Source organism: Colias eurytheme, chromosome 12, assembly GCF_061535395.1.
Source record: "Colias eurytheme isolate Ceu_HAF_F1 chromosome 12, ilColEury1 Martin Lab GWU primary, whole genome shotgun sequence".
NCBI classification, from domain to species: domain Eukaryota; kingdom Metazoa; phylum Arthropoda; class Insecta; order Lepidoptera; family Pieridae; genus Colias; species Colias eurytheme.
The window spans coordinates 1421129-1448046 of NC_142991.1; the positions used below are offsets into that span (position 1 = coordinate 1421129).

A 26918-nucleotide genomic window follows, 5' to 3' on the forward strand; every position below is an offset into this window, starting at 1 on the left:
ATCTCAGTCATCATTACAGATCCAAGAAGATTGTGCTGACATTCACAGAATGAGTCAACAGACACTTTCCCGTTTGTCCCGAAATGTTGCTATTGCGTTAGCTTCTAAAAGTTCGCGTTATATTAATATGCCGTCGAACTCAACCGAGGAAGCCAAAGCAATTAGGAAATTTGAGGCCATAATATGCGGGATGAAGCGTATCATTGGTGCAATAGATTGCACTCATATTAAGATACGCAAAGTGAGTGGAGAGGCTGGACAGTACTATGTTAATAGGAAGGGACATTACTCCATTAACACTCAAGTATGAACATTGTACAATAACATTTTAGTTTGATCATAGTGTATTTAAAGTAATAAATTTTCATTGTTATGTGTGCTATTATGTGTTTCTAATTTATAATAATATTGATGACAATAATTACAGGTAGTATGTGACTCTGACCTTAAAATCTGCGATATTGTGTGTCACTGGAGAGGAAGTACACATGATTCCCGCATATATAGAGAAAGCTCAATAAAGCGGAGGTTTGAGGAGAATGAATTTCATGGGAAGCTGATTGGAGATAGCGGGTATCCTTGTACTTCGCATCTTCTAACACCAATATTAAGACCAAGGACACAGGCAGAAGAAAGGTACAACCTGAGTCACATACGAACGAGGAATACTGTAGAGCGTTGCTTTGGGGTGTGGAAGCAAAGATTCCGCATACTCAACGAAACAATGCGAGGGTCTCTGCAAGTGATCAAGACCACTATTGTTGCTTGTGCAGTTTTGCACAATTTAGCAATACTCTTTAATGAGTCTATTTTAAATCAAGGTATTTGTGCAAACTAATATGTAAACAAAGTATATTTAATAATGCCAATACATAAAAAATAAGCATATTTTAATTCTTTATTCTGTATTTTTCTAGATCCTTCAGGCCTTGAAAATCAATTATTAATCGATCCAACTATCCCTGATAATATAGAAGATGAAGACGAAAATATAAACAGGGCCATTTATATTGAAACTTATTTTAATCAATAAAAACCATATTTTATTATTTTTCAAAATTTATTTTTTTTAAATATTCCTCCTCTAATGCAAGTATTTGGAGCTTCTTCTCGTGAAGCTCCCTCTCTTGTTCTATTCTTAATAGGTGAAGCTCCCTCTCTTGCTCTATTCTTAATAGATGCAACTCTTGTTGTTGCTTCATTAATTCCTCCCTGCTTTTTTTTGCAAGGAGGAATAATTGATGCTCGTAATTGGAATTTGATTTCCCACTGTAAAAATAACATAAACATTAAACATTATTTCACATAAATCACAGCTGAACAATAAGCACAGGAAATTTCATGAAATTCTATTTTCAACATTACATACTTACGTTTTTTTTGGTTTAGCTTTGAAAATATGATGTGTAGGATTTATACGTGGCAATTCAGTGGAGAAATTTGGCAATTCAGGCTAAAAATAAAAAAATAATAATTATTTTAAAATAATATAAATTTTATTTATAATACTGATATTTTTGTATAACATAACTGATAAAAATATTATACAAATTATTATATAATATGATTACCTATGCATGTGCAGTGCTTTCATCATTTTCATTCAATTTCAATGTATCATCAGCAGACTCCTTAGTAACTTCCTATAAATATATAAAATATAATTACTCAATCTCACAATAAAAAACTATATATGCATAGCGCTATTATCCCTTAATGGATATTCCAAATTAAGGAATAATAGCAGTAGAAAATGTAAAAAATATAAACCTGTTGGCCATGTGTTGCATCGCTATCGAAAGGATTGTTATCAACCACAAACTCATTAGGAAGAGCTGCTATAAGCTCTTGATCTTCAGGCGGAGGACTTGGTGGCGGAGGTCCCCCGCCTGTCATGTTTCTTGCCGTTCTAAATTTGTGTTCCGAAGCCTTAGCTTTCTTCAAATTCCTCCACTGATTTTGTATTTGGCTTAAGTCCCTTTTATGGAGTGAAATGATATTATAACTGAAATATAAATACAATAATAATGTTATTACACTGTAACAATTTATTAAATACAAGAAACTGTTAGAATAAGTAAAACTAAAATAACCAAGACAAAACATCTTCCCATGCAAGTTTTTTTGCTGTATTTGTATTAGTCGACGTATCCTTATTCTCTAATATAATATGTGCTCGCTCGAGCACTAATTATTTTCGAAGCACTTTCTAAAGAGCAATATATATTTATTAATAAGCATTAAAACATGTAAGGAAATAAGTACATTCTATTAGATTTCTTGTGTACATTACGTACCTTATCCTCCTCACTCCAATTCGTCGAACGAGAACGTTTATTGATCATTGAACTCATTTTAAATTAAAACTGAATTTGAATTTATCAAAAATCTCAAATCTGTACAAATGTTTGAAATTTGAAAGTTATCAATATCCTGTCAGTTAAACCGTTAAACGTCATACAAAATAAAGTCTACCATTCATATTTGTCAAAAAGTACATTTTTAGTCAAGTTTTACGTGAATAGCGGGCTTTATTTCGATAATGTTACTAGAAAAAAATACATAATTATATTGACGTAACTTATAGTCTGTCCACTATAAGAGCGTTTTCACATTATCCGATCCGATATCGGATATCGGAAGCCGATAGCCGATATCCGATATCGGAGGGAAGTAAAATGTATGAAATATGTGTCTGTCTTTCACATTGTCCGGTCCGATATCGGATATCGGAGCCGACACCGATATTCCCAGTGGCTATCGGACGATAATGTTCAGTGTTGCCAACTCAATTTTCGAAAAGGCAGTATACCAACAGCAAAAAAGCACTAGTTTGTGTATTTTCAGTCTTATAGGGCGCTCAATCTTTAAAAAAATTCTTTGCTTTTAACCTAAAACCCTTTCTATTAAAAGAAACCTTTTTTTATTAAGAAAACACACATTTAAGTATTTATAGACATTTAAAATACGATTTATACGGCAGGTATTTTTATTTGTCGTATTAAAATATACGGCAATTGGCTGAACTGAAGTAAACAAAAATATATTACGTTCTTAAATTCAAATATCTATCTTCGAAAACATTAGTGTCTATCATCTTTATTTTATCTCATTCTGCCTCGCTCCTCCTCCAACTCGGATGTTGGTTGTGCTGTTTATTGTATTGTTGTCATTGAGTGCTTTGTTTTTAACCGACTTCAAAAAAAGGAGGAGATTTCACACCGATTTTATTTTTATTTTGAATTTACAACAAAGAATACAAAGTTTGAAAACTCTTAATTCTAAAATAATTGTTTATGAGAATAAAATAATTTATGTATCTTTACTTACAGGAAATTACAACAATCATATTACAAATATATTTGAACGAGTGACAATATTATTTTAGGATATTACAATGTAATAAGAAAAAGAAAAGAAAATGTGAACAAAGATTGTATCACTTAATAAATTTATCATAGGCACTACATGTACTTTTATAAATGTATGTAGTGAAAAAATGACTAAATGACTAGGTACGTCTTGCTAAAAATACATTTAATAGATTTTGAAAGGTATTTACTAATATGTATTACTAAAACTATTAACTAATACTAGGTTGTAGTAGGTATTGATATAAATTTATTTAATTTATAATGTGTTAACATAAGTATAATATTATGTTATACAAATGACCGATATCAAAACTATTAAGTAAATAGCACATCTAAATAATATGCAGTAATTTGTGATATCAAATCTTTTTTTACATTTTACTTTTCTTTTTTGAAGTTGTTTTTCTTTATCGTAGTTATTTTTAATGTAAATGTAAAACAATGATTTATAACATTTGATTTTTTTTAATTATACCTTTTTTTATCAACTGGCAATTTAGTTTAGTTTTCTCTAAAAATTTCTGGCAACACTCATGATGATATCGGAACGATTTTATCGGACAATGTGAAAGGGCAAATTGTATCCGATATCGGATATCGGCTATCGGCGTCCGATATCCGATATCGGATCGGATAATGTGAAAACGCTCTAAGAATTGCTTTTTGACAGCTCGACGGGTGATACCAGAAGTGATGTTCAAAAGATTATCGATTGTGATACCATTTCAATTATAAATTAAAAATATTATCATAAATCGAATCAGGTACGTAAATAATAATTACAACGTAAACGTACTAATAAGATATGTAATAATAAGACCACATATCTATGCATTGTATGTTAAAACTAAATTAAACTAATATTTTATTATTTATTGGTTTCTATCTTACAATTTGGTTGTCTTTACGTTTAAATTATATAACATAATATAAGAGTTTTTCTGCATCGGATATATTTTACAGAGTATTTCTATCGATTATTATAATCTATCGACCCATCATTGAATAATTCTGTGTAGACATCACTAAGTGGGCGGGACCTGTCCATGAAGAACGATAATTATTTGTATGACATTTAAACATAGACAATACAATCCTTCATAGGCGTGAAGCTGTCAAAAAGCAAATAATATAATGGACAGAGTATAGTTGAGAGACTGCTGAGATAGGTTTATAAGTACCTAAGATTATTTTAATCATTGTTTAAGGAGTTGAGAGTTATTTAACTGAGAGGTGTTTATGCAACAGATCAGTCAGTTTTTATAAGTAAGGCTGGTAATTTTTTACGACATCACATTAGAAACCTCAAAAATAGCAGTACTTCTCCACTATTTAATGGATGTTATTATACATATAAACCTTCCTCTTGAATCACTCTATCTATTAAAAGAAACTGCATCAAAATCCGTTGCGTATTTTCAAAGATTTAAGCGTACAAAGGGACATAGGGACAGAGAAAGCGACTTTGTTTTATACTATGTATAATATAATAATGATAGTGATAGCACAGTATTACAATATTATTTCCTACAGTAAGGAAACGCCTTTGATGTCGCGCGATGCCGCCGCCAGCGTAGGTACTTACGCTGCCACACGAAAATACGCTAGGGTTGCAACAAATGGGAAATAAAACAATTGTGATTATTAATATTATGATGAAATCATTTATTCATATGTACATTCAAAATAATTGCGATTATTAAATCTGATGTAATCATTTGTTCATAAATATATAATTACAGATATTGCACTGCTAAATATTATTTACGTGGACACTTTATTTTTGGATGTTCTTAATTGTATATTATACCATTTAAGAAGTAATGCATTCGCATTGGGATGTACAATCTGATTAGAAAATAATGAGGACAACATATACATAGCTTTGATTTTAATTCAACAGATACAATTATTAATACAATCTTTCTGAAATATTGTTTCCTTCTGGGATTTCAATGTAGATTTACATCCGTAAACGGAACAGTTTTTGCGCGCCATAATAGAATATGTAAGTACCTATGTATAATAAAATTATTACACAAAAAATACGACTGCGTCGTCCTTTCGCGATAGTTAATGCAAACTCAGCGTGATTGCATTAAGCGGCCCGCGTCGCCCGACCCCCCGCCAGTTCCCCTCCGTTTCTCTGCACAAGTACATTCGTCGCCATACTGTAGGAAATATGGTGATACTGTGGTGATAGTCCGGCTAACGAAAGATAAGACTGGAAAAGGCGGCAAATTCAAAAAATCATCATATTAAGGTAACCTAATGGTAACTTAGGTTATAGTTGGAAATAAAGTTTTGATACTTTAATTTATTATTACGAGCTTTGTTTTTTTGAGAGATTAACAACCTCTACAAACTCTTCATCTATATAATATTATATATATGTAATCTGGTACAGTTATCTGATACAGATAAAAAAAAGAACAGCTAGTGAAAGTAATAAAAAACATAATAAAATACAATTAAATTTTGTTTAATCAATATAATCATATTAAATCTAAAAGCCGCGTTCAGCCGCGAATAAAGAATAAGAATCACTATCATTATCTCTGACATCATTAACTCTTCCATTTCTGCAGTTATTCCATCTTGTTTTTTTTGTACTGCTCTTCAACATGAATAACATGGTTCGGTCATAGAAGAAATCTCGTTGAGATACTGATTTTGTGTCTTTAAACATTTTGAACGGACAGATCGTTCAATTTTATATTGTTGCTTTAATAGTTTATAACTGGATTACTGGTATCATCCATGCAAAATAATAATAATAATATTAAACAAATCATATAATGTGCAATGCAATCAAGATGAAAAGTATCAAAATATCAAGTCACACTGTGTGTTTTTCCTTGAAAACTACATCTCTTTCAAATTGTTTCTTTTTAAATTTATTAATCATAGTTTAAAGTTTTCGTCATGTTTTCAACTCAGTTTTCAATTATTAGAAATCACTAAAATCCTAAGCTAAAATCGCAGAAAATAAAATCACTTTGACAAGCTTTGACACATCAACAACTCAGGTTTTAATGACAGTTAACTGTTACACCTTGGCCACGGACACCGGCGGCGCGACCGACGGCGCGACCGGCGGCGCGGCAAGTCGCGCGGCGCGGTAAGCACGCCACGGGCAGTTGCGTTCGCCGCCGCGACCAGTGTAGACGAGGAGACGAGATAGCTTTATCAAAGTTAGCTCGACGTTGTTTGGAGAGTAGCAGCTTTTTTGCTCAAGATTTAATGTTTGGAAGATATAGTGGAGTACACGAATTAAATAGAAATCGTGTTACAGACGGAGAATTCCACCAAAAATATGAAAAATATAGGCATGATGAAAAATTATGTTGCGGGTGGCTAGACTTCCAAATAGCTGGTCTAGCTAGAATTTCTGCAATAAAAGCTTCCGTCTCCATTTTCGCGAAAAAAAAAACAAACTATTTTAAATTAAGTTCGCTCCGGGAGTAGTCGCCGCGTCTGCCGCTCGACTCCGTGGCCTGCACCGTAATAACTCATACATTTGTTTCGATCGCTAGTCGTGCCGCGCGATTCGCTCGGGGAAATTCGCCGGTCGTCTCGCTGGTCGCCGCTGCGCGTGGCATGCCCAGTACATTTCCATACATTTGATTCATTCGCAAGACGCGCCGCCAGTCGCGCCGCGCGAATTTTCGCTATAGCGAATTGTCCGTGGCCAGCACGTTAAGTGTTGCCAAATAAATTTTCGAAATAAAAAGCCAGTCTCATCTTTCGAACCAGACGTGACTAGTATAGATTTATTTATTGATTTAATAAATGAAACGATACCAATTTAAATTTCGCGCTGTTTATGTATGATGTGCGCATGTCTTAATGCTCTAAGGCGCATGCGCAGGTTTCAATTATTTTATAACTAGTGCCCCGGCTTCGCCCGTGGTACATATTTAGTATCCTATATCCTTCTCCTGGCTCTAAACTACCTCCCTGCCAATTTTCAGCTAAATCGGTTCAGCCGTTCTTGAGTTATAAGTGGAGTAACTAACACGACTTTCTTATAAATATATAGATTTTAATAAAATAAATAATTTAACAATTTCAATGATGGACCTATACGGACCTAACGGTAAAGAATACGATTTTGATAAAATTCGCCAATTTTGATATGGATGAGGTGCTAAAGTGTAATTTTTTTATACCCAAAATTAAAAAAAAAAATATTTAAAAAAAAACTAAAGGGGACCTAACGAAAAAATTGTGGGACCTTATAGGACCTAACGAAGACCTATAGATTAAGGTCATTTTTGACCCAAAATTCTATGGATGGGGTGCTAAAGTGTAATTTTTTTATACCTAAAATTTAAAAAATTATTTAAAAAAAAACTAAAGGGGACCTAACGAAAAAATTGGTGGACCTTAAAGGACCTAACGGGGACCTAACGATCAAGGTCATTTTCGACCCAAAATTCCATAGATGGGGTGCTAAGTTTGCACTGGTGGCTTTTTGTCAGTATCGAGTTGAAATTGCTACGAAAGGAGTATGTAAGGTCCTTTACTTTACTATAAGTGTGCTATATTATACCAGTGCAAACTTAGCACCCCATCTATGGAATTTTGGGTCGAAAATGACCTTGATCGTTAGGTCCCCGTTAGGTCCTTTAAGGTCCACCAATTTTTTCGTTAGGTCCCCTTTAGTTTTTTTTTAAATAATTTTTTAAATTTTAGGTATAAAAAAATTACACTTTAGCACCCCATCCATAGAATTTTGGGTCAAAAATGACCTTAATCTATAGGTCTTCGTTAGGTCCTATAAGGTCCCACAATTTTTTCGTTAGGTCCCCTTTAGTTTTTTTTTAAATATTTTTTTTTTAATTTTGGGTATAAAAAAATTACACTTTAGCACCTCATCCATATCAAAATTGGCGAATTTTATCAAAATCGTATTCTTTACCGTTAGGTCCGTATAGGTCCATCATTGAAATTGTTAAATTATTTATTTTATTAAAATCTATATATTTATAAGAAAGTCGTGTTAGTTACTCCACTTATAACTCAAGAACGGCTGAACCGATTTAGCTGAAAATTGGCAGGGAGGTAGTTTAGAGCCAGGAGAAGGATATAGGATACTAAATATGTACCACGGGCGAAGCCGGGGCACTAGTTATAAAATAATTGAAACCTGCGCATGCGCCTTAGAGCATTAAGACATGCGCACATCATACATAAACAGCGCGAAATTTAAATTGGTATCGTTTCATTTATTAAATCAATAAATAAATCTATACTAGTCACGTCTGGTTCGAAAGATGAGACTGGCTTTTTATTTCGAAAATTTATTTGGCAACACTTAACAGTTAACTGTCATTAAAACCTGAGTTGTTGATGTGTCAAAGCTTGTCAAAGTGATTTTATTTTCTGCGATTTTAGCTCAGAACAAAGAATCCTATGGAACTGCCGTAATTGTTCAATTTGACGCGGAAATAATAATGATATACCCATCTCTTTCTCACAACAGTGGTTTTACCTTAGAAAAAGCATCTACACTCTTTTTATTAGCGCTCTCTTCATTGGCATCGATGTACCTTTGCTGCGCGGACGCCATCTTAGTATACGGTTTTGTTTACATGTGAGAAGATGTAATTGTGAAATTTTTATGATTTTCCAGTGTTTTTCGACCATAATCGAGTGTAATAAGTATAATTGAAAATAATAATAGGTACCATGAAGTGTTCTATAGTAGGTTGTGGCCTATGCCAAAGCAAAAACAGGCCGAATCTAACCTTTCAACGGTAAGTGGCTAACATTTTGTTAAATTGTTGCTTATATTAAAGTGTATTTATTATCAAGTGTATAGAAATCTTTTAATCATTTTACATTTAATCGTCTTAGTTATTATGAGCTGTAGAAACCCGCAATATTCTCCTTATTTCATTTGCATCGAAAACATAAACATGAGTGCTAGTGTCGAACATCATCGCATAAACACCTTATCGATAAATTATTAATTTGTTTATTAATTACGTGCGAAGTTATATATTGTTGTATATTTTCTCGTTTTAGTTTACCAAGTAACGAATCCCGGCGAAAGGCATGGTTGGAAAAGATTGGCATAGAAAATATCCGGCCAGGAACTAAAAACATTAATGTGTGCTCATTGCACTTTGAAGAGAGCGCATTTAATAAGACTTTAAACATTGTTTGATTGAGAGATGATGCTATCCCAACAGTATTTGCAAAGGTAAATAATTCATCAATCTTTTTATTAAACAACTAGCTGTTCCGCGCGGTTTCACCCCCGTGGCTCCAATACTGTTGGTCGAAGCGTGGTGATATATATTATATACCCTATAGCCTTCCTCGATGAATGAGCTATCTAACACCGAAAGAATTTTTCAAATCGGACCAGTAGTTCCCTAGACTAGCGCGTTCAAACAAACAAACAAACTCTTCAGCTTTTATTTAGCTCATCCTGTTTGTTTTTTTTAGGTACAAGGTAGTAATTGAAATTGTACCCCCTTACTGTTGACCGATTAATCTAATTGCTATATGCTTCACAATATCTTTTTTGACATAATGCTCTAGAGACCTAGACTGTCATGAGACAAGTGGTGTGATGACTGGTACTTAAAACCTACTGAGTTATTTTTTAGTTTTTAAGATATTACCTACATTATTAAAATCTTTTAAAGTGAAACTTTTATTACATCGTCTCAAACTTTTTCTATACTTAATATTGTAAAAAGGAAAGATTTGATTGTGTATGCACAAAAAGACCTCAAAACTACTGGTCCAATTTTTTTAATTCTTTCGTTGTTGGAAAGCTACACTTTCCATAAGTATATAATACACTATGTTTGTTCAATAAATTATTTTAATAAAAAAAAAAATACTAAAAGTTTTACAATTTACCAAACATTGAGTCCATGTTTCTGTAGCAATCTATTTATTATTACTTGGGACCATATCTAATGTAACATTTTTATCTCTTTCAGGCAGACCATCCATCTCAATTTGCTTTAATTGACATATCAAATACTACTGATCAACCATCATGCTCAGGTTATTCACATCCACAAGATGCCAAGGATCTTGAATTGGTAAGAGCAGTTCTTGAATAGAAAACCTATATGAAATAATTCTTGTTTAAAAAAAGGGAACTTCAATACGTAACTTTTTCATAGTCTTAGTCATACATGCTGAGATTCATGTGTATAATTATCAATAATTAAAATTTATTTAATGTTTTAGGCTTCAGCACTCGAAGAATGAAAAAAATAGAAGAAAAAGTGGAGAAACAGAGAAAGAAAATTAAATGTTTAAATGAAGTGGTCCGTCAACAAATTTCCACACTGTATATGGCCAAGCTCATTTGCCGCATCTGTGACTACTGTCGCATGTACCTAAACATATATAGTAACCACTATAACTTAAATAAATTATTTTATGAAAAAATTGTGTTTGTTATTTAACTATACTTGCCCTTGAACATCTGCTTGAGTCACTCACATGTATTTTAGCCAGCGGCTCTGCTCTTTTTTATTTTCGTACATGCGAACGAAGTCGCGGGTAAAGAATGCTCTTATGATCGAATGGGTTGCTTGGAAGAAATTGCTTGGAGCAATAAAGCCGCCTTTTGACTAAATATGTCCTATTAAGTAAAATTTGTATTTTCTGTTTGTGTGCAATAAAGCTTATAAATAAATAAATAAAGTACCCTATGGATGGCTCCGGTCAAATAAAACCCGATGTTAAATTTCATCAAAATTGGCTTGTCCGTTTTAGCGTGAAAACGGAATATACATACATACACACTTTCGCATTTATAATATTATAAAACCTATCTTATGTGTTAATTCAAATTACCCTCAATATGTGTGCTAAATTTCATTGTGATCGGTTCAGTAGTATTTGCGTGAAAGAGTAACAAACTTACACATCCATCTTCACAAACTTTCGCATTTATAATATTAGTAGGAAGTGATAGGATAGGATTAGTGAGGATACATAGGTATATAAAGAAAACCCTGTCAATCGCGAAAAAAATCAGCTGTTTCATATAAAACTGCAGAACGAAAATATCAAAATGTATTGATTACACACTACAGCCACAGTATTACAATATTATTTCCTATAGGAAATATGGTAATACCACAGTATTACAATATTATTTCCTACAGTAAGGAATCGCCTTTGATGTCGCGCGATGCCGCCGCCAGCGTAGGTACTTACGCTGCCACACGAAAATACGCTAGGGTTGCAACAAATGGGAAATAAAACAATTGTGATTATTAATATTATGATGAAATCTTTATTCATATGTACATTCAAAATAATTGCGATTATTAAATCTGATGTAATTATTTGTTCATAAATATATAATTACCGATATTGCACTGCTAAATATTATTTACGTGGACACTTTATTTTTGGATGTTCTTAATTGTATATTATAACATTTAACTAAGTAATGCATTCGCATTGAGATGTACAATCTGATTAGAAAATAATGAGGACAACATATACATAGCTTTGATTTTAATTCAACAGATACAATTAATACAATCTTTCTGAAATATTGTTTCCTTCTGGGATTTCAATGTAGATTTACATCCGTAAACCGAACAGTTTGTGCGCGCCATAATAGAATATGTAAGTACCTATGTATAATAAAATTATTACACAAAAAATACGACTGCGTCATCCTTTCGCGCTAGGTAAAGCAAACTAAGCGTGTTTGCTTTACGCGGCCCGCGTCGCCCGACCCCCGCCAGTTCCCCTCCGTTTCTCTGCACAAGTACATTCGTCGCACTACTGTAGGAAATAATGGTAATACTGTGGTAATACTGTGCTACAGCTATCCCTAGTAGGTAGGTACAATTGCAAAATGGTTAATCCGAATCACGAATTACCGAGTAACGATTGCCCGATAGAAGTAGTTATCTTTTTTATTTTGTTGAAAGAAGTACCTCTTACTAGGTAAGCACCTACTGCATACTTATCATTCAAAAAGACAAAATTCTTATTACCTGAATTACCCATTCTTAACTCTATCATCAATCGATACAATATTATCGACTAGACGAACAAGTGAACGTCCCTAGCCCGCCATGTTTGTACCCCGATTTGTTTACTTAGGTATGCAGGAAAAGTACATGCATATGGCAGTTCCATATGATCGTTGTTCAGAGGATTTTAGCTTAGGATTTTAGTGATTTCTAATAATTGAAAACTGAGTTGAAAACATGACGAAAACTTTAAACTATGATTAATAAATTTAAAAAGAAACAATTTGAAAGAGATGTAGTTTTCAAGGAAAAACACACAGTGTGACTTGATATTTTGATACTTTTCATCTTGATTGCATTGCACATTATATGATTTGTTTAATATTATTATTATTATTTTGCATGGATGATACCAGTAATCCAGTTATAAACTATTAAAGCAACAATATAAAATTGAACGATCTGTCCGTTCAAAATGTTTAAAGACACAAAATCAGTATCTCAACGAGATTTCTTCTATGACCGAACCATGGACGTATAAAAAAAGACGGACGGTATATCGCCTAAACATTGAGTGAAGCCTAGTAATGGCGGCGACACATCCATGTTTGTGTGCCATGTTGCCATGGCAACAGCTGTGTTGATGACAATGGCGGCTGTATTTTTTTCTATAAATTTTGCCGTAATAATTTTGTCATTAAAACATAAAAGAAATAACTTTCTTATCTGTGGAATGTAATCCCTTGTGTTTTGTTATTTAAAATTGTACTGTTGCGACACCATTTAACCACGCAAGACGGCATTTTAAATATTTTTTGTGAAACAGTGACGCAGTTAATCAGTCGGTAGTTCACGACGTAATGGCGGCCGACTAGCTTACTATGGTGAGAGTGTGTGCGTGTTCATTGTCTTTACACGATCGCTAGCTTACTACGGTGGCTTCACGTTGTTTGTTCGTAATACGGCGTCCGTCTTTTTTTATACGTCCATGGACCGAACCATGTTATTCATGTTGAAGAGCAGTACAAAAAAAACAAGATGGAATAACTGCAGAAATGGAAGAGTTAATGATGTCAGAGCTGATAATGATAGTGATTCTTATTCTTTATTCGCGGCTGAACGCGGCTTTTAGATTTAATATGATTATATTGATTAAACAAAATTTAATTGTATTTTATTATGTTTTTTATTACTTTCACTAGCTGTTCTTTTTTTTATCTGTATCAGATAACTGTACCAGATTACATATATATAATATTATATAGATGAAGAGTTTGTAGAGGTTGTTAATCTCTCAAAAAAACAAAGCTCGTAATAATAAATTAAAGTATCAAAACTTTATTTCCAACTATAACCTAAGTTACCATTAGGTTACCTTAATATGATGATTTTTTGAATTTGCCGCCTTTTCCAGTCTTATCTTTCGTTAGCCGGACTATCACCACAGTATCACCATATTTCCTACAGTATGGCGACGAATGTACTTGTGCAGAGAAACGGAGGGGAACTGGCGGGGGGTCGGGCGACGCGGGCCGCTTAATGCAATCACGCTGAGTTTGCATTAACTATCGCGAAAGGACGACGCAGTCGTATTTTTTGTGTAATAATTTTATTATACATAGGTACTTACATATTCTATTATGGCGCGCAAAAACTGTTCCGTTTACGGATGTAAATCTACATTGAAATCCCAGAAGGAAACAATATTTCAGAAAGATTGTATTAATAATTGTATCTGTTGAATTAAAATCAAAGCTATGTATATGTTGTCCTCATTATTTTCTAATCAGATTGTACATCCCAATGCGAATGCATTACTTCTTAAATGGTATAATATACAATTAAGAACATCCAAAAATAAAGTGTCCACGTAAATAATATTTAGCAGTGCAATATCTGTAATTATATATTTATGAACAAATGATTACATCAGATTTAATAATCGCAATTATTTTGAATGTACATATGAATAAATGATTTCATCATAATATTAATAATCACAATTGTTTTATTTCCCATTTGTTGCAACCCTAGCGTATTTTCGTGTGGCAGCGTAAGTACCTACGCTGGCGGCGGCATCGCGCGACATCAAAGGCGTTTCCTTACTGTAGGAAATAATATTGTAATACTGTGCTATCACTATCATTATTATATTATACATAGTATAAAACAAAGTCGCTTTCTCTGTCCCTATGTCCCTTTGTACGCTTAAATCTTTGAAAATACGCAACGGATTTTGATGCAGTTTCTTTTAATAGATAGAGTGATTCAAGAGGAAGGTTTATATGTATAATAACATCCATTAAATAGTGGAGAAGTACTGCTATTTTTGAGGTTTCTAATGTGATGTCGTAAAAAATTACCAGCCTTACTTATAAAAACTGACTGATCTGTTGCATAAACACCTCTCAGTTAAATAACTCTCAACTCCTTAAACAATGATTAAAATAATCTTAGGTACTTATAAACCTATCTCAGCAGTCTCTCAACTATACTCTGTCCATTATATTATTTGCTTTTTGACAGCTTCACGCCTATGAAGGATTGTATTGTCTATGTTTAAATGTCATACAAATAATTATCGTTCTTCATGGACAGGTCCCGCCCACTTAGTGATGTCTACACAGAATTATTCAATGATGGGTCGATAGATTATAATAATCGATAGAAATACTCTGTAAAATATATCCGATGCAGAAAAACTCTTATATTATGTTATATAATTTAAACGTAAAGACAACCAAATTGTAAGATAGAAACCAATAAATAATAAAATATTAGTTTAATTTAGTTTTAACATACAATGCATAGATATGTGGTCTTATTATTACATATCTTATTAGTACGTTTACGTTGTAATTATTATTTACGTACCTGATTCGATTTATGATAATATTTTTAATTTATAATTGAAATGGTATCACAATCGATAATCTTTTGAACATCACTTCTGGTATCACCCGTCGAGCTGTCAAAAAGCAATTCTTAGAGCGTTTTCACATTATCCGATCCGATATCGGATATCGGACGCCGATAGCCGATATCCGATATCGGATACAATTTGCCCTTTCACATTGTCCGATAAAATCGTTCCGATATCATCATGAGTGTTGCCAGAAATTTTTAGAGAAAACTAAACTAAATTGCCAGTTGATAAAAAAAGGTATAATTAAAAAAAATCAAATGTTATAAATCATTGTTTTACATTTACATTAAAAATAACTACGATAAAGAAAAACAACTTCAAAAAAGAAAAGTAAAATGTAAAAAAAGATTTGATATCACAAATTACTGCATATTATTTAGATGTGCTATTTACTTAATAGTTTTGATATCGGTCATTTGTATAACATAATATTATACTTATGTTAACACATTATAAATTAAATAAATTTATATCAATACCTACTACAACCTAGTATTAGTTAATAGTTTTAGTAATACATATTAGTAAATACCTTTCAAAATCTATTAAATGTATTTTTAGCAAGACGTACCTAGTCATTTAGTCATTTTTTCACTACATACATTTATAAAAGTACATGTAGTGCCTATGATAAATTTATTAAGTGATACAATCTTTGTTCACATTTTCTTTTCTTTTTCTTATTACATTGTAATATCCTAAAATAATATTGTCACTCGTTCAAATATATTTGTAATATGATTGTTGTAATTTCCTGTAAGTAAAGATACATAAATTATTTTATTCTCATAAACAATTATTTTAGAATTAAGAGTTTTCAAACTTTGTATTCTTTGTTGTAAATTCAAAATAAAAATAAAATCGGTGTGAAATCTCCTCCTTTTTTTGAAGTCGGTTAAAAACAAAGCACTCAATGACAACAATACAATAAACAGCACAACCAACATCCGAGTTGGAGGAGGAGCGAGGCAGAATGAGATAAAATAAAGATGATAGACACTAATGTTTTCGAAGATAGATATTTGAATTTAAGAACGTAATATATTTTTGTTTACTTCAGTTCAGCCAATTGCCGTATATTTTAATACGACAAATAAAAATACCTGCCGTATAAATCGTATTTTAAATGTCTATAAATACTTAAATGTGTGTTTTCTTAATAAAAAAAGGTTTCTTTTAATAGAAAGGGTTTTAGGTTAAAAGCAAAGAATTTTTTTAAAGATTGAGCGCCCTATAAGACTGAAAATACACAAACTAGTGCTTTTTTGCTGTTGGTATACTGCCTTTTCGAAAATTGAGTTGGCAACACTGAACATTATCGTCCGATAGCCACTGGGAATATCGGTGTCGGCTCCGATATCCGATATCGGACCGGACAATGTGAAAGACAGACACATATTTCATACATTTTACTTCCCTCCGATATCGGATATCGGCTATCGGCTTCCGATATCCGATATCGGATCGGATAATGTGAAAACGCTCTTATAGTGGACAGACTATAAGTTACGTCAATATAATTATGTATTTTTTTCTAGTAACATTATCGAAATAAAGCCCGCTATTCACGTAAAACTTGACTAAAAATGTACTTTTTGACAAATATGAATGGTAGACTTTATTTTGTATGACGTTTAACGGTTTAACTGACAGGATATTGATAACTTTCAAATTTCAAACATTTGTACAGATTTGAGATTTTTGATAAATTCAAATTCAGTTTTAATTTAAAATGAGTTCAATGATCAATAAACGTTCTCGTTCGACGAATTGGAGTGAGGAGGATAAGGTACGTAATGTACACAAGAAATCTAATAGAATGTACTTATTTCCTTACATGTTTTAATGCTTATTAATAAATATATATTGCTCTTTAGAAAGTGCTTCGAAAATAATTAGTGCTCGAGCGAGCACATATTATATTAGAGAATAAGGATACGTCGACTAATACAAATACAGCAAAAAAACTTGCATGGGAAGATGTTTTGTCTTGGTTATTTTAGTTTTACTTATTCTAACAGTTTCTTGTATTTAATAAATTGTTACAGTGTAATAACATTATTATTGTATTTATATTTCAGTTATAATATCATTTCACTCCATAAAAGGGACTTAAGCCAAATACAAAATCAGTGGAGGAATTTGAAGAAAGCTAAGGCTTCGGAACACAAATTTAGAACGGCAAGAAACATGACAGGCGGGGGACCTCCGCCACCAAGTCCTCCGCCTGAAGATCAAGAGCTTATAGCAGCTCTTCCTAATGAGTTTGTGGTTGATAACAATCCTTTCGATAGCGATGCAACACATGGCCAACAGGTTTATATTTTTTACATTTTCTACTGCTATTATTCCTTAATTTGGAATATCCATTAAGGGATAATAGCGCTATGCATATATAGTTTTTTATTGTGAGATTGAGTAATTATATTTTATATATTTATAGGAAGTTACTAAGGAGTCTGCTGATGATACATTGAAATTGAATGAAAATGATGAAAGCACTGCACATGCATAGGTAATCATATTATATAATAATTTGTATAATATTTTTATCAGTTATGTTATACAAAAATATCAGTATTATAAATAAAATTTATATTATTTTAAAATAATTATTATTTTTTTATTTTTAGCCTGAATTGCCAAATTTCTCCACTGAATTGCCACGTATAAATCCTACACATCATATTTTCAAAGCTAAACCAAAAAAAACGTAAGTATGTAATGTTGAAAATAGAATTTCATGAAATTTCCTGTGCTTATTGTTCAGCTGTGATTTATGTGAAATAATGTTTAATGTTTATGTTATTTTTACAGTGGGAAATCAAATTCCAATTACGAGCATCAATTATTCCTCCTTGCAAAAAAAAGCAGGGAGGAATTAATGAAGCAACAACAAGAGTTGCATCTATTAAGAATAGAGCAAGAGAGGGAGCTTCACCTATTAAGAATAGAACAAGAGAGGGAGCTTCACGAGAAGAAGCTCCAAATACTTGCATTAGAGGAGAAATATTTAAAAAAAATAAATTTTGAAAAATAATAAAATATGGTTTTTATTGATTAAAATAAGTTTCAATATAAATGGCCCTGTTTATATTTTCGTCTTCATCTTCTATATTATCAGGGATAGTTGGATCGATTAATAATTGATTTTCAAGGCCTGAAGGATCTAGAAAAATACAAAATAAAGAATTAAAATATGCTTATTTTTTATGTATTGGCATTATTAAATATACTTTGTTTACATATTAGTTTGCACAAATACCTTGATTTAAAATAGACTCATTAAAGAGTATTGCTAAATTGTGCAAAACTGCACAAGCAACAATAGTGGTCTTGATCACTTGCAGAGACCCTCGCATTGTTTCGTTGAGTATGCGGAATCTTTGCTTCCACACCCCAAAGCAACGCTCTACAGTATTCCTCGTTCGTATGTGACTCAGGTTGTACCTTTCTTCTGCCTGTGTCCTTGGTCTTAATATTGGTGTTAGAAGATGCGAAGTACAAGGATACCCGCTATCTCCAATCAGCTTCCCATGAAATTCATTCTCCTCAAACCTCCGCTTTATTGAGCTTTCTCTATATATGCGGGAATCATGTGTACTTCCTCTCCAGTGACACACAATATCGCAGATTTTAAGGTCAGAGTCACATACTACCTGTAATTATTGTCATCAATATTATTATAAATTAGAAACACATAATAGCACACATAACAATGAAAATTTATTACTTTAAATACACTATGATCAAACTAAAATGTTATTGTACAATGTTCATACTTGAGTGTTAATGGAGTAATGTCCCTTCCTATTAACATAGTACTGTCCAGCCTCTCCACTCACTTTGCGTATCTTAATATGAGTGCAATCTATTGCACCAATGATACGCTTCATCCCGCATATTATGGCCTCAAATTTCCTAATTGCTTTGGCTTCCTCGGTTGAGTTCGACGGCATATTAATATAACGCGAACTTTTAGAAGCTAACGCAATAGCAACATTTCGGGACAAACGGGAAAGTGTCTGTTGACTCATTCTGTGAATGTCAGCACAATCTTCTTGGATCTGTAATGTAATAGATCGTTATACAGGCTTTTCTATTGTATATATCCAAAACTAGAGCACAAGTCACATCTACCTCATGCCGGCCCTAATATCGAATAACTGCCATCACTTGCAGTTCCACTGGAATACCGCCCCCTCGAGTGTCCACGCGAAGGTCATCCCGAATCAAATTAATGATTTGTTGCATGTTATTCTTTCCGAATATATACCTCGACCGTAGTGTGGCCCTGTGGCCGCTACAAAAAATATATTGACACCATAGATTGACACTAATACCAGGTTATTTTAATTCTAGGTTGAAAACTTGTTGAAAAGTAGGTTTTTAATAAATAAGCACTCTCAGAACAATAGATTTATTTAATAAATGAAACGATACCATTTTAAATTTCGCGCTGTTTATGTATGATGTGCGCATGCCTTAATGCTCTAAGGCGCATGCGCAGGTTTTTATTATTTTATAATTTTAATAAAATAAATAATTCAACAATTTCAATGATGAGCCCATACGGACCTAACGGTAAAGAATACGATTTTGATAAAATTTGCCAATTTTGCTATGGATGGGGTGCTAAAGTGTAACTTTTTTATACCTAAAATTAAAAAAAAATTATTTAAAAAAAAACTAAAGGGGACCTAACGAAAAAATTGTGGGACCTTATAGGACCTAACGGAGACCTATCGATTGAGGTCATTTTTGACCCAAAATTCTATGGATGGGGTGCTAAAGTGCATTTTTTTTTATACCTAAAATTTAAAAAATTATTTAAAAAAAACTAAAGGGGACCTAACGAAAAAATTGTGGGACCTTAAAGGACCTAACGGGGACCTAACGATCAAGGTCATTTTCGACCCAAAATTCCATTGATGGGGTGCTAAGTTTGCACTGGTCTATATTATCAACATTTTGTTATTTCTAGCTAATATAAAATCAGAAATTTACAATCGAATTCAAGTTTTACTTTTCCGATTCCTAAACGAACATTCAAAATCAGCTGACATCTATCGCCTTGTGACATGTGTCACAAAAAAAAACAAACTGTCTAATCATAAATAAATGTTTTGTTTAATTATTCTGCAAAAGATTTGGTATTTGTAAATCTATTTTGCATATTTATTTCCTACCAATGATAGTACGGAAATTGTTAATTTATTCATGATGGATACAAATGACGTTTCTCAGTTGACCGAGTTCCCTCGGTTCGAAACAGAAGGGAATCAAAGGGGTGTTACAACATTTTTTAATAAATTGTGGAAACTTCCCTTATTTTCGCCTAACGAGAGTACAGATCAATCAGATGAGAAGCTAATGGGTGATGAAAGAAATAACGATCGTAGTGATGAAAGAAAAAGGACGGAATACTCAGATAAAAATGATAACTCAGAGAACAGTGAATTTAAGACCAATATTAGGAAAATAAGTTACCTGGGCTCTGGGGTGAGCGTTTTCTTTTTTATTTTATGAATTATACATGATAATACTAATAATTAAAGCCAAATATTTTAAATATTAAATTCATTAATTTGCTGAATGCTATAATTATTTCAATATCTATCAACAACAGATTCTTGTTTTGTTTTATTGTTCACATTATATCAACATATTCCCACAGTTCTATATATCAATAATATGTTTCTTTTAAAAGGTGCTATTACAAAATGCCACCATGTATATTAATTATGAGATTTAAATTAAAAATACATTTTTTATATGGTAGATGAAACACAATGATATCTAAAATTATTACAAATTTTTGTTTGTTACACTAGTGATAATTGACACAATGACAAATCTTAATTTATTTAAATTTTCTGTTTGTAACAAAACAATAATTTCAAGTTTAAAAAAATTGGTTGTTTGTAAAGTAGGTTTACGATCGAGATGTTATGTGATAACGTCTTATTGGTGGCAGTGCTTGAGATGAGACGGGAGATCGGTCCGTCTCTCTCTTGTTATACCTGCGATCGCGCTCGTGAGGTTTTGGTGTGACACAAGTTTCTGAACATGTCACCCGACTAAAACGATTTAAGAAGAAAATAAATAAATGTTCTCTAGAGTGGTACTCGGTACGCGGACACAGAGCTAGCCCGCTACTGGATGCCGGACGATATCTCCCGCGAATGCTACGAGTGCGCCGCGCGGTTCGGCACGCTGCGACGGCGTCATCATTGTCGAGTGTGCGGACAGATCTTCTGCTCGAGGTGTTGTAGTCAACGGGTACCAGGTAAGTTTTAATAGGAAGAAATGATGTAGTTAGAAATTATTTTCTATATCATGTAGAAAAAATTACTTATGGAATTAAAATATTTACATATAATATATTAAAATATAGGAGATACATAAAAATGTATCTACTATATTTTCCATGTGTGCCATGTGTTCTCAATAATATTTCCAAATAAAAAAATATAGACCTCTATTATTTGGGTTTGGTGGTCAAATAAAAATAGTATATTTTTTTTATAAATGTTTAATCCTGATATTTGTTGTATTTTGGAACCTAAATAATTTTTTGTGACAATTACAAAAAAAAAATGTAATTTTTGTTAAAATTTAGATAAAATATTAAGTATGACCTGTTTTTTCAGGTCAAATATTTGGATGCGCGGGCGATCTCCGTGTGTGCACATATTGTTGTAATGTGGTGTTGAGATATCTACGCGAAAATGACATTACCGGCGAAATATCACCCGATTTACGAACGCTACAAGAGAATTTACAGGTGCGTTTTTCTGCATTTACAGGTGCATTTTTCTACATTTACAGGTGATTTCGTTATTCGTTGAAAGAAAAGCATACGGTCAAGTAATTACGATGCCACTATATTTTATTTTAAGCAGTAATAAATTACCTCTTTCGTAATATTTTGTAACCTGGTACACAAGTGACTCACTTGTGTACCAGGTAACACAACCGAAAGAAAAAAGATTTAAAGTCCCAGCCTATTTTGAAATAAAATATAAATTAACTATTTTTAATGAGTATATAATTATTGAATACAAATAAAAATAAGTAACACATTATTTTAGATAAAATTTCCCGAAAACAAATCAACGAGTCCCAACAGTCGCGACTTCGTGTTCGCTCGAGAGCAGGAAACGTGCGAATTCAAAAGCACAACTAAAGATATCTATGAAATTTATAGACAATTATCATTTGCGTTGCCTACACAGCAACATAGGTAAGTAAAAAAAATCATCTGCAAACTTTTTTTGCAACAGTAAAAAAAAAATTATTAGTTTAATAAGCAATAATTATTGAAAAAAACTTTGAAAAAATATTCAAATTTCTGTCAATTCTTAGGTATAACCAAAAAATTTAAAATTTGTTAAAAAAGAGAGTTTCAGGTATAATAATGTAATTTTTTTACATCACAGATATCGGCTAGTAAGATATAACAACGTGTGGCGTGGATGTGACATGCTACAATGGGTAATGGACAATACTGTACACAAAACAAGGTAATTTACTATTTTATATGCATCACTACATAGTATAAAACAAAGTCGCTCTCTATGTCCCTATATCCCTATGTATGCTTAAATATCTAAAACTACGCAACGGATTTTGATGCGGTTTTTTTTAATAGATAGAGTGATTCAAGGGGAAGGTTTTAGTGTCTAATTTTTTAGGTTTTACACTAAGCGGGCGTAGCCGCGGGAAAGCTAGTACTGTTATAAAGGGGGAAAAAAATCTGTTTTTTAACGTGATAACGTTTTTAAAATCGTTTTAGTCGGGTGACATGTTCAGAAACTTGTGTCACACCAAAACCTCACGAGCGCGATCGCAGGTATAACGAGAGAGAGACGGACCGATCTCCCGTCTCATCTCGAGCGCTGCCACCAACAAGACGTTATCACGTAAACATCTCGATCGTCAACCTACTTTACAAACAACCAATTTTTTTTTAATAAATTTTTTTTTCTTTAATTAACAGGGCACAAGCGACACAAGTGTGCCACAGTCTCATACAACTGGGCTACGTGGAGCGAGCCACTGAGCCCTCGCAGTTCGCCGATTACGCGCTCTACCGCCCGCTGAGTATAGCGCGCACTGACAATAAGGAGCAACGTGAGATATATATTTGGTCTTACCACACCCCGGACACTCCATACAAAATTACCGTTTTGACAGTCACACTGTAGAAACCGCAAATGTGTGTGTTAACGCTTTATGGTTGGCACATTTGTGACTAGCGTAAAAAAAAATTCACCTTTTTCTGATGAAATACATCCGTAAACAGCACAATATCTAACCATTTTCATGAAAAACGATATTCACAAATCCAAAATATTAAAATTACTTTAAGTTAATTTGATTAATGTTGTCAATCTTCGTTGCGTATCGTCTTTTCTGAAAAATGTGGACCATTTTTAGACTGATTGTGCGGGGTGAGGTAAGTGTTTAATTAATTTTGGCGGGAGGCGGAGAGTGTCCGTTCTGTAGCGTTTGTGGTAAGAACCACAAAACAATTTCTATGTGAAATACGACAAAACCACATTAAAGAGAACCCGCGCTTAAAGTGAAACCCTGTAAAGTTTTTTGTGGGAAGACAAATATTGTTTAACTAATTATAACATCGACACAAGTGTGCCACAGTCTCATACAACTGGGCTACGTGGAGCGAGCCACTGAAGACTTTAATTATTTTTAACTAGCTTTATAGCTAGCAAATAAAAACGCGCATAGTTCCCGTTCCCATAGGATTTCCGGGAAAACCTATCCTATGTCCTTCCTCAGGTCTCAAGCAATCTCTCTACCAAATTTGAAGTAAATCCATGCAGTATTTTTTTGAGATTAGCCCGGACATACATTCAGACACATAGACAAAAATTCTAAAAACTATATTTTTGGCTTCGGTATCTATTATAAATCACGCTCCAAGGTATTTAAAAAAAATATTCAATTTACAGTTTTAACTTTCCTACTATTTTATTATATGTAAATATAGATATATGTGACACTCATACGTCGCTATGTGACCTATGAGTATAATATGCTACACGCATATAATATGACACTCATTTTTAATATGCTTTATGTTGATAAATTGTTTTTTTAGCTGAAGAGGAACAGCCTGTAGAAGAACCAACTAGATTAGTGGAAAGCGTGTCGTCGTATTGCCTAGATCTAAATCTAGGAAATAGTTCAGCTAGACTCATCAAATCCACCAAAACAGGTAAATGGAAATAATAAAAACATGCAGAAAAATTTATTAAAAAAATATTTTTAAATTCAAAATTATTACTCTTTTAGAACCAACTGAGGTAAAGCCAACGGAAGAAGAACAACAAAATGTGGATCAAAATGAAAGTAAGTTACTTTTATTTCCATTGTATTCTATCGATGCTGTCTCACGGCTATGTGAACTTGGCACCCGACGTAATAACTCAGGCCCCGGAACCACAGACACAATAGAAAATCTATTGTGTCTGGGACCGATCGGGTCGCTTGGGGCTCAATGGGTTAAAAAAAATTCAATATGTAATTAATATTTTTCGCGTTCTTTTAAAAGATTTCAATATGTAATTGTAAAATTTATAGGCACCAAATAAAGTCGTTATCGTTATCAATTACTACAAACATAAAAAATGACTAATAAAAAGTCCTAGAGGTTAAAATGATTGAATGCTTGTAATCGAAAAACCAGTGGTAAAATATTCGTTTGTAGTCAGAAAATGATTGAATGGGGTTAATCGAAAAAAGCGATTTTCGATTCAATTTTTCGCAAAAAGCTATTTTCGATTCAATTATCGCATAACTTCCCATTTAAAGATTTCAAGATTACTGAAAACGTTTAAAATGACTGATCAATAGTCCTAGAGGTTTCCAGTGGTAAAATATTCGTAAGTTAGCCAGAAATTGATAGCCAAGTCCACATAGTTCCTATCCCATGTATTTTTTTGTACCTATCGTTTTTAACGTGATAACGTTTTTAAAATCGTTTTAGTCGGGTGACATGTTCATAAACTTGTGTCACACCAAAACCTCACGAGCGCGATCGCAGGTATAACGAGAGAGAGACGGACCGATCTCCCGTCTCATCTCGAGCGCTGCCACCAATAAGACGTTATCACGTAAACATTTCGATCGTAAACCTACTTTACAGACAACCAATTTTTTGTACCTACCGTTTTTTTCTGTACCAACCGTTTTTTTGTACCTACCGTTTTTTTCAGTTGACGATTCCCCCCGGCCAGTGTGCAAGGCCATAGAGCAGGCCGGGGCAGAGCACTTGGCGCTGCTGCTGCGGCAGTGCCTCGCGCGGCTCGGGCTCGCGGCCGCCTGGGCCCCCGCTCTGCTGCCGCTGTGTGTGCACGCCGCGCACATCACTGTGCCCGGTAATAGAAATAGAAAAGAAAGACGTGTGGTACTCGGAGACTGCCGCGGTAAAGCTATTGCATAGCATACCTTCAAGCCACATCTCCGAGCCCGTCTCCGTGAGGTTTTTTCGTTACGGAATTTCTCGATTCGGTCCCCGCGCTCAAGGCCCTCGATAGAAGCTATGCAATAGCTTAATAATAATTTCAAATTATATATACATATATCTTAATATATATAAATCTCGTGTCACAATGTTTGTCCTCAATGGACTCCTAAACCACTTAACCGATTATAATAAAATTCACACACCATGTGCAGTTCGATCCAACTTGAAAGATAGGATAGTTTAAATCTCAAATCGTTTTAGAGAAAGCGGGCGAAGCCGCGGGCGGTAAGCTAGTGTATTATACATACTAATATTATAAATGCGAAAGTAACTCTGTTTGTTACTCAATCACGCATTAACTACTGAACCAATTTGCATGAAATTTGGTATAGAGATATTTTGATACCCGAGAAAGGACATAGGCTACTTTTTACCCCGGGAAATAGGATAGGTTTTATCCCCGAAATCCCACGGGACCGGGAAATATGCGGGTTTTTCTTTGACTGCGCGGGCGAAGCTGCGGATGGAAAGCTAGTAGAAATATAAATAGAAAGCGTTTTATTTGCCACCATGAAAAAAAAATCTAAATCTAACACAGGAAAAAAAAATAGCAATGGTGGCTAAAAGTCCCCGTCAGCAAAGCAGCAATTAGATTGTATTGCTGCACTGATTTTCAGGGACACCACGTGACTGTACAGATGCAATGATTCAGTACGAAACGGTACATATATGACAGTGTGTTTATGTAGCATAGGTAGAGACAATATATTATGTGCACCTTAATTTTATTTTGTTATCTAGCCGCTAGTTCGCGACTCGTGTCGTATAGTGTGCCAAGCCATAGAAAGGGCCGCGGGCACAGAACACTTGGCGATGCTGTGTTATTTTTCAAAGATGAAAATAAGAATCCTATTTTTATTATATACTAATGGTCCGCCCCGGCTTCGCCCGTGGTACCTACATGTTTAAACTATCCTATCTCTCAAGTTGGATCGAACTGCACATGGTGTGCGAATTTTATTATAATCGGTTAAGTGGTTGTGGAGTTTCCGGAAAAACCGTTTGTCCTCAATGGTGAGGACAAACGGTTTTTCCGGAAACTTCCACGCATTTTCCGAGCATTTCCCAGGCATTTTCCGGTTATT

General features: G+C 33.4%; 1 protein-coding gene and 3 long non-coding RNA genes across 6 annotated transcripts in view; 3 read left to right on the top strand and 1 right to left on the bottom strand.

Annotated features, from left to right (window-relative positions):
- Nucleotides 1-1041: 1041 nt before the first annotated feature.
- On the bottom strand, nucleotides 1042-2440 carry LOC149903790 (uncharacterized). 2 transcript variants are annotated; one of them, XR_016457325.1, is made up of 5 exons: nucleotides 2298-2440; nucleotides 1771-2005; nucleotides 1572-1643; nucleotides 1374-1453; nucleotides 1042-1269 (listed from the first exon to the last, which is right to left on the bottom strand). It is a non-coding gene; the product is annotated as an uncharacterized LOC149903790 (long non-coding RNA). The 2 variants fall into 2 exon arrangements; XR_016457326.1 differs by lacking the exon at nucleotides 2298-2440 and adding an exon at nucleotides 2094-2267.
- A 6335-nt stretch (nucleotides 2441-8775) lies between these two features.
- On the top strand, nucleotides 8776-11087 carry LOC149903791 (uncharacterized). The gene is made up of 4 exons (XR_016457354.1): nucleotides 8776-9136; nucleotides 9408-9585; nucleotides 10340-10444; nucleotides 10596-11087. It is a non-coding gene; the product is annotated as an uncharacterized LOC149903791 (long non-coding RNA).
- A 5837-nt stretch (nucleotides 11088-16924) lies between these two features.
- LOC149903792 (uncharacterized) lies at nucleotides 16925-18281 on the top strand. Of its 2 annotated transcripts, none has more exons than XR_016457339.1 (5): nucleotides 16925-17067; nucleotides 17360-17594; nucleotides 17722-17793; nucleotides 17912-17991; nucleotides 18096-18281. It is a non-coding gene; the product is annotated as an uncharacterized LOC149903792 (long non-coding RNA). The 2 variants fall into 2 exon arrangements; XR_016457340.1 differs by lacking the exon at nucleotides 16925-17067 and adding an exon at nucleotides 17098-17271.
- A 2090-nt stretch (nucleotides 18282-20371) lies between these two features.
- Nucleotides 20372-26918, top strand: part of fab1 (1-phosphatidylinositol 3-phosphate 5-kinase fab1) — a 34406-nt gene continuing 27859 nt past the window's right edge. Inside the window, exons 1-9 of the mRNA XM_090107623.1 lie at nucleotides 20372-20780; nucleotides 21399-21567; nucleotides 21932-22065; nucleotides 22373-22524; nucleotides 22721-22804; nucleotides 23281-23414; nucleotides 24406-24522; nucleotides 24600-24656; nucleotides 25523-25684. Coding sequence (XP_089963749.1) covers nucleotides 20499-20780; nucleotides 21399-21567; nucleotides 21932-22065; nucleotides 22373-22524; nucleotides 22721-22804; nucleotides 23281-23414; nucleotides 24406-24522; nucleotides 24600-24656; nucleotides 25523-25684 — 1291 coding nt within the window. The 5' untranslated portion in view covers nucleotides 20372-20498. The remainder of the gene's footprint in view (nucleotides 20781-21398; nucleotides 21568-21931; nucleotides 22066-22372; nucleotides 22525-22720; nucleotides 22805-23280; nucleotides 23415-24405; nucleotides 24523-24599; nucleotides 24657-25522; nucleotides 25685-26918) is intronic.